At 43.9% G+C, this 8,485-nt stretch overlaps 1 protein-coding gene across 1 annotated transcript in view; it reads left to right on the forward strand.

Moving 5' to 3' along the window:
• LOC106809037 (PC3-like endoprotease variant B) overlaps positions 1 to 8,485 on the forward strand; it is a 28,364-nt gene that overhangs the window by 2,028 nt on the left and 17,851 nt on the right. Inside the window, exons 4-8 of the mRNA XM_014811980.1 lie at positions 4,926 to 5,072; positions 5,598 to 5,677; positions 6,969 to 7,057; positions 7,310 to 7,482; positions 7,878 to 8,126. Coding sequence (XP_014667466.1) covers positions 4,926 to 5,072; positions 5,598 to 5,677; positions 6,969 to 7,057; positions 7,310 to 7,482; positions 7,878 to 8,126 — 738 coding nt within the window. The remainder of the gene's footprint in view (positions 1 to 4,925; positions 5,073 to 5,597; positions 5,678 to 6,968; positions 7,058 to 7,309; positions 7,483 to 7,877; positions 8,127 to 8,485) is intronic.

Below are 8,485 nucleotides of genomic sequence, written 5' to 3' on the forward strand. Positions count from 1 at the left end.
GTGTGTGTGTGTGTGTGTGTGTGTGTGTGTGTGTGTGTTTGTGCGTGCGTCGCGCGCGCGTGTGTGTGTGCGTGCGTGCGTGGGCGCGTGCGTGTGTGTGTGTGCGTGCGTGCGTGCGTGCGTGTGTGCGTGTGTGCGTGCGCACGCGCGTGTGTGTGCGTGCGTGTGTACAAGCGTCAAGGGCTAATAATATATATATATGGGTGTGTGCGACGTACGTGTGTGTCTAATGACATGGTATCGGGACAGACACACACCCCGAGGATTATGTAATAAAGTGTTATCCGATATTTCTCGTGTGAAACTGAGAAATTATTCGAAATGTGTATATAGCCAAAAGAGTTGCCGACGGAAGCAGTATTTCGCTGAATTTCTGCAATTTTCTTAGAGAGCACTTCGCCAGCACTTGGTGCCAGGGGCGTGTACAGGGGGGAGGGGGTCCAGGGGGTCCGGAACCCCCCTGCTGGCGCAGAAAACGCATCTAAGGGGGTCTAATTTCAAAAAATTTCCAGACCCCTCCTTCGCGTGCTAGCAACTTTGGGTTACGGTTAGACCCCCCCCCCTGGCACAAATTCCTGTACACGCCCCTGGGTGCATGCGAAAAATATTTTCGCTAGCGTCTCAGCCCGTCGCAGAAGCGACGTCGGAAAAAGGACTGGTCGGGGCGGTAAAATCGTCGACCGGAGACTATGTTCAGCATATCCTATATACATATATATTATGTGCATATCGCCGTCGACCGGCGCTCTGCAATTCGCAAATACGCGTAATTCGCAAATATAACGAAATTTACTGGATGCCTTATTGTATTTTACTGTATTGTATATTACGGAAGCAGTATTTCGCTGAATTTCTGCAATGTTTCTAGAGAGCACGTCGCCAGCACCAGGTGCATGTAATAAAAAATTTCGCTAGCGTGTCAGCCCGTCGCAGAGGCGACGTCGGAAAGAGGTGCGGGCGGTAAAATCGTCGACCGGAGACCATGTCCAGTGCTGATCATGGGATATATTATGTGCATATCGCCGTCGGCCGTATACGAAAAAGATGGCGCTATGCAATACGCAAACACGCAGGCGGTCGCCGGAGTTTACCATGTTTTCCTATAGGCGGATAGCCCGAAAATGATTTGAATGCATAAATTCGCCGCATGCTCTATGTTTTCGGCGCGAACGAGCATGCGCAAATCCGATATCTCCCCTTGTGAAACTGAGAAATTGTTCGAAACTAGCTTGGTACCCAGCGTTGCTCGGGGAAAAACGCTTAGAAACAACTTTGTTTGTAATTACTCTTTGTAATCTTTCTATTATACTGATAACACTGATTATTCTAACATTTTTAATGCGAAGTTAGGTTCTACTCTCATTTTTTTACTAATCACTTACTTAATATTTTTTGTCTATAAGTATACATCTTCATTTCAATAAATACACTGTACTACAACGTATAATGATCTCATACGAACGCGTACACACAAGCGCGCGCACACACACACACGCACGCACGCACGCACGCACGCACACACACACACACACACACACACACACACACACTGTCAGCATACAAATACTCTACAACTACAGCTTAAAACAAACAACCTATGAGATATGAGCATATTGGCGCAATTTACGCATTTTTATGCCGACAGATTGGGCAAGCACGAGAATGCACGCGGCGATAATAGCTCCTGCATTGCTTTCCATTATACTCACTTGGGCGTTTGAAAACAGATCCGTAAGCGTAAAAGGGCCGTAAAATAAAAAATTGGTCGTGGAAGTTCGATTAACTGCAACAAAAGGACGATGAATTCGTCGTTTTTGAGCACTGTGTCGTTTCTGTTCGTTTCGTTGCGTGTCGTGCTACAGGCAGGGGACTCGAAAGAGTTATTTACAACACCTTTTTTGTGATAAGTTGAATGAAATGTTGACGAAGAGGTCGTTCAGGTGGTTGAGAGAGCCGTCCGGAATCCTCCTTACGACAACGGTAACGGAAAACGTGGATTATTGCGTGCGTGAATCTGTGCTAATATACGGATATACGATTGTGTCTTTCTAGCAGTTTTGTTTCAAAGATTTTTACCGTATCACGGTGGTGTTGTGGAAGGGTTGATGATACTTGGACTTGCAGTGAGAGAATTGTAGTTGTATAGAAGAATCTTAGAATAAAAAGAGAAGATTGAGGAGCGAAGGGAAATATTAAAAACAAAAAAAAAAGAGGAGGTGGAGGTTTGCACTAGAGAAGGAGGCAGGAGAAGGAAGATGAAGAAGACAAAAAAGAAAAGAAGAAGCAGTTTGGAGGAGGTTAGAAGAGGAGGAGGAGGAGAGTGGGGACGGCAGCAAGAGAGCGACGCAGGAAAAACAAGAAAAAATGTTAATTTGAAGAGCCACGACTAAACCGAAACAGTGGATTGACTACCTAATTGCCTGTTGAAACTTGACAGTGGCAATGTGTATTGAATACAGTGCAGTAGTTGTATATAATATGTTGCATGCGGCATTGTATATAATGATTATATTCTATAAGTTATTAACACTACTGTACACATCCGCTTCAATCACGATAGAGAACTACACAACACATGCATATTAATAATATGACTCCATGTGGCAGAGGCTAGAAATGAGATATTGGTTGAGTGGGTTATCACGTGGGTACTGTTAAAGTGGAACTCAGGGTTTAATTACTTTAGTTAATAAACGCACTAATTCGGTTAATTACCATTCCTCTTAAGGTATATGGGCTTCGATAATGTTTATCACTTCATTGGAATAACAACGGACACAAGCGATCTGAGAGAGGTGACAGAATATCTCACGACCGATCAAGTCAAATGCTCACGTAAGTTTTCAATTCCGTTGTCATGATCAATTGTATAGATGGTAATATAGATGATATGCCTTACATTATATACATTAATTGTATTTATATGAAGATGTCTATTGGAACAAAAGTATGTAGTGTGTAGTGTCACTCTTACTCATCATTAGTTACAAGTAGTGGAATGTTTCCCAATTTCTTTTCATTGAATAAATTTGCGAAATATTCAAAATTCAGGAATATTCGGGATTCGGAAATATTCAAAAAATATTCTGGGAAAGTTTTGGAAAAAAAACTCAAAAAGTTAATGCATGTTACTTGTGATACTTCGTTACTGTCGATTCAGCAGAGAGGATATAAAGACACTGATCCGATGTTGTGCGACATGTGTAAAGGTTTAGTACGGTTATAACTGCCAGCAGTGATAGGTTTTGTTTGCGTTATCGTTTTTAACTGTGTGAGCATGTGTTCTGCTTCTCAGGTTTGAGTGGGTGGAGCCAGCAAAAAGCTGTTTAATCAGGAGGAAGCGGAATGGGCATATGCGAAATCCATCTTCGCTCCTTCCCTAGTCGAAGACAGTGCCTTACCAGAGAGTGCAGCTAATAACAGAGTCAAACGTAAGCTGATCACAGCTCGCACGGTTGCTCGTCTAAGCTTGCCAAAGGATCAAACTTCCACGACCAGTGGTTACCTGTGAGAATTAATGTGCGCAGGGTTGTAGCGGCAGGACAATTTTAGGGTGCTGCGGCTATTATAGTTGATTGCATTCAATAATGTGCATAAATTATTATAATAGCAGTGTGGTGCTTAGCCAGCTATACTGGCATGTACGCAGGGCCGATTTAATGCGACGAGAAGGGCAAGGCAATTTTTATTTAGGGCATGTCTGAGAACATTCGCCTTGAATTTTCTCGTAAAATGGAGGCGCACAGAGGCAATTTTAAAAGGCACAAGGCAACTGCTTCAAAATTTGAGAAGGGCACAAAGGCATTTTGTAAAAATAAGGAAAACTCATAAAAAATTAGTTACATCAACATCGTCTTGCTTTTTAATGCTACAAACATTATGCCCCATGTAAGTACGCACCGTAAACCGACCCATGTACCCACCCTCTGCTAATGGAAGTAGCAGTAACACAAAAATTTTAACAAAGCGAAACTAAGGGCGATAAGATTAACAGGGGCCACCGACGGCAATTACACAAAAGGCAAGGCAGGTGACTTGCCTTCGTCGGGTTGAATTTGCAGGGGCAGTACGCGATTGGATTAGTGGCTACCGACGGCAGATTGCCGGTCGGTCGCCGTGGTTAATTGCGAGCCTGGCATGTACTTGCCCTGTATGATGTGATCAGATATATGATGATTTTACACAAATACTTATTGTTGAGATTAAACTCAGAGTTGTTTTTAAATTAATTCTAAGTATATCAGTTGTGATTATTTGTAGACTGCTCACATAGCTATTTTTAAGGTAATTTTACACAAACTCAATCATTTTTGTGCCTGTTGGAAGGATGTTATTTAAAGCTGCGTGCCGATCCCCCAACACCAGTGCCAGCTATTACCGACCAGCTCCGACTGGCGTAGCTACAACGGTGTGACACGTGTATGATTCTAATCAGTCCCGCTCGAAATGTTCGAATAAGTCCAGCCGGATATATAAGCTTGTGGGTGTTTAGCGAACCGTGACAGTAGGGGAATGTGTACTTAAGCGTGAAATGTCCGCACCTATTCCATCAACTTGTTTGAGCAGAGTAAATGTTCTGTACAGTACTTTCACTCTATCTATAGATCTATCTCGAAGATACAAAGGCTGCTTAAATGATACGGAGCTATTGACGTTTGTGTAGGCTCTGTTACAACTCAATCGCCATGGTTTTAAATTGTCTCATTAGTTTGAAGTTAAGAATTAAGGCCAGTGCCATTATCACACAGATATGATCATTGATAGAAATATAATGCATACAAAAAACAGTATATATAACAATGTACATACACACATATTAAGACATACAAAATACCAGAGTACAGACAGTGATTGTGAAGCTTTTTGTAGCTAACACCTATAGTGTGTAATGTTGCCCTCTACAATCGTTCTCTCTACATTGACAGTGTAACACGGGACAGACGGGTGGACCACCTGGTTATGATCTGAACATAGAGAGTGCTTGGTCTCGCGGTTACTCGGGACGGGGTGTCGTCATCTGTATACTGGATGATGGGGTTGACCACAGTCATCCTGACCTCGTGGAAAATTACGTATGTTTGTGACGCAATTCACATGTTTTTCTGTGATATAATATATACTTACCCAATTGTTTTTTGTTTTACTCTTTTGCTAATTTACTCGTGCATTTCTATTCTTTTTTTCTTCATTTGCTTCTACTCTGATGTTTCTTTTTAAAATACTAATTTAGTCTTTTATTTAAATATTTGTGTTTTAGGTATCTTTCGATATTATAATTAGGTGTAGCTAGTGCATTTTCTATAATACTTAATAGCAAAATAATCGTTTAACTAGAATAATTGCATTTCTGTACTAATATTTAATACACGACACTAACTATGTGTCAGTCATTTGTGTGGCTACATTGAATGACACGGATTAGTTCCGTAAACAAAGCACAGATTTATGTCTGTATCCCGTGGGACAGGAGTGTTGTTTTCGTTGCAGTTGAGTTCGCTAGCCGTAATTTCAAACGTGCGGCCTGAAGAGCTTTCGTTAGCTTGATAAATAGGCTACTGGAGCCTGTGGTCAGTGTTGTATTTATCTCACCCGTGTAGGATGCAGAGGCAAGCTACGACTTTAACGATCTAGATGACGTGAACCACGACCCGACACCCAGAAACACAGTGGAGAACGGGTGAGCTGTCACGTTCCGTGCGCATTTGTTCGCGAACTCGCAATTATGGCAGTCGTATCTTCTAACCCACCTGCCCGCGTGTAATATTCAGAATTGCCGACATGGGCCAGTACAGTAATAGCCCTATATATAGCTTCGAAGTGTGAATGTTAGTTTAAAAAATACTGGTTTCTGTCAGTCTTTGTTTGCACCGAATGCTCCAGTTCCTCCGGTCAACAACAACGACTCTAAAGTAAGTGGTTATACAAACTGTCACATGTTGTGAACTCTCTAACGAGTGTGTATTGTTAAGCCAATATTTGCTGATTGCATTTTCTGCAGCTTTAGGAGACACCAGAAAACCGGTGAGTGTGCTAAGCTTGTGTACAGCAAATAACAGTGATCACGCACCTTTGATGGATCCAGGAGTGGGCAAACGGGGTGGGGGTGGGGGGCAAAACCCACCAGCGAGAGTAGGTATATGCACTCATTGCAGGATTAATTGTCTTTAATGTCTTAAGCTACCTTTGCAAGGTTTACCTGCTCATGTTAGTGCTTGAGTGCTGGTGAGCAAAAAATGTGGGAAACCACTCATAAAAGTAAGGTTTGAAGTGTACTCCTCCTAAACCACAGCTTTGCATTGTTTCTCCCACTCAGCTGCTGATATTAATTTTGGGATGGGAGTTGTGGGGGGTGGCATAGTAACCCTGAATGCTCCCTGGATCCATCAGTGTCACTTACTATAGTATACTATAGGAATGTGTATTTACCCTATTCTCTGACTGGTGGCGTGTAACTTTTATTCGCGTTTCTATTTTCTGCGGGTGCTATGGACATAGACAGCGAAGGCTTGGCCTAAATGTTCACGACTCAATTGAACATTGATATCACTATCAGTACACTCTATTAGTTCCGTTTATTGAGTTAGTTCCGGTAAGCTGAGTCAACCTGCTAGCATTGTTTAGGCATCAGATGAAACTGTTTTTTTTCTTCTGGGTTCTATTTACTAATGCCACGCATTATGAGCGAGATACTCAATACTTCCTGTAGGAAGTACGCAGCTTCAACTATTGCTGACCCATGTAGGAAATCACCGTTAGTAGGTGGCTCGAAAAGTCTACAGCATTAGCCTTGTACAGTTGTTTTAATACTAGTTAGATTTTTCACATGCAGTTAAAACTTTCATAGCCTAAAGTTGGCAGCGCGAAACAACCTTTGATGTTGTTTTCACATGTATGCAATTGGTTCATATAATTCACAAACCCTAATTCTCTCCTCGGCTCATCGCCGCTCTCTTTCGCATGTGTTTCAGACACGGCACCCGGTGTGCAGGCGAGGTGGCAGCCGTTGCCAACAACACCGTGTGCGGAGTAGGCGTGGCATTTGGAGCACGTATCGGAGGTACGTGCGTTTTCCCCGGGAAAAATAACCCTCCCCCCGTGTCACCCGTTTTCTCATCAGATCCAAAATGTTTTCGTTTGTATTCATCTCTCTTTGTCTTTTTCCTACGGCTGTGTAGGCGTGCGCATGTTGGACAGGGGTTTTGATAAATTTTACCAGTGTACTATCATTAAATAAATAAGTTAATAAATAATTAATCGTCCCTAATATTCATCGTGTCTTTGTGCTTTCTCGTGCGGCCGCGTGGCGTAGGCGTGCGCATGCTGGATGGCGAGGTGACGGATGTTATCGAGGCGCAGGCTCTGCTGTTTCACAACCAGCACGTCGACATCTACAGCACGTCGTGGGGTCCCACCGACAACGGCCGGACGATGGACAGACCGGGCCGGCTCATGGCCGAAGCCCTGAGACGCGGAGTCGCCGAGGTAACGCGCGCCCGCGTTCTCTTGTTCTCTCGTCCATCGGTAGGGTCACGAGAGACGTGACTGCTGGTAATGCGCAGTAGTCAAACTAGTAGCGCCCCCTGCAGTGATTGGAGAGTAGGTCTAGCCAGTCGGGCCTTTGCGATGAGCACGTTCTTAATACGTTGCTTAGCGGCGAACTGCCACAGAGTTGGAAATGTGGTTTGCACGAGTGAAAAACATTTCTATCTCTATGTTCGCAGGGTAGAGGAGGTAAGGGGTCACTAATAACTACCTCTATCTCTATGTTCGCAGGGTAGAGGAGGTAAGGGGTCACTGATAACTACCTCTATCTCTATGTTTGCAGGGTAGAGGAGGTAAGGGGTCACTAATAACTACCTCTATCTCTATGTTTGCAGGGTAGAGGAGGCAAGGGGTCTGTGTATCTGTGGGCGGCTGGTAACGGCGGATCGGCGGACGACTGTAATGCGGACGGATATGCGTCCAGCGTGTACACGCTGACCGTTGGATCGGTGACCGACCGCGGCCGCACGCCGTACTACGCTGAGCCGTGTTCCGCCATGCTCGCCGTCGTTTTTACCGGTGGCGCCCCCCTGCGGCCGTCGCCGCGAGAGCTCGCCAGCGGCCGAGGGAAGGTTGCGAAGATCGTGAGTGTCGTCGCGTAGGGGATACTGTTTGGGGGGCGGGGGAGGTTGTTGCGGGGGTCAGAATTCTGTGGGTCGCGCGATGTTGCCACGGAAATGGACGGATCGGAAAGGAAACATAGAAAGTTTAGAGGGAAGGAGAGATTAATTGAAATTTAAGTCTGATTGATTTATGGATATATTTATCCTTGCACAGTTTAAGTGTCGCAACATTGGAGGATAGATCACCAGGGTTAATCAACAAACACCGCATTACCCAGAATCAAAACTGATAAATCAATTGAGAAGTTGTGTATGAATCGAATTAAAGTAAAAAATCATCAGCATCACCTGGAATCGCTACTGTGAATATTATTAATTTT

This window comes from Priapulus caudatus, unplaced genomic scaffold (assembly GCF_000485595.1).
Source record: "Priapulus caudatus unplaced genomic scaffold, Priapulus_caudatus-5.0.1 Scaffold324, whole genome shotgun sequence".
Taxonomy (NCBI): Eukaryota; Metazoa; Priapulida; class Priapulimorpha; order Priapulimorphida; family Priapulidae; genus Priapulus; species Priapulus caudatus.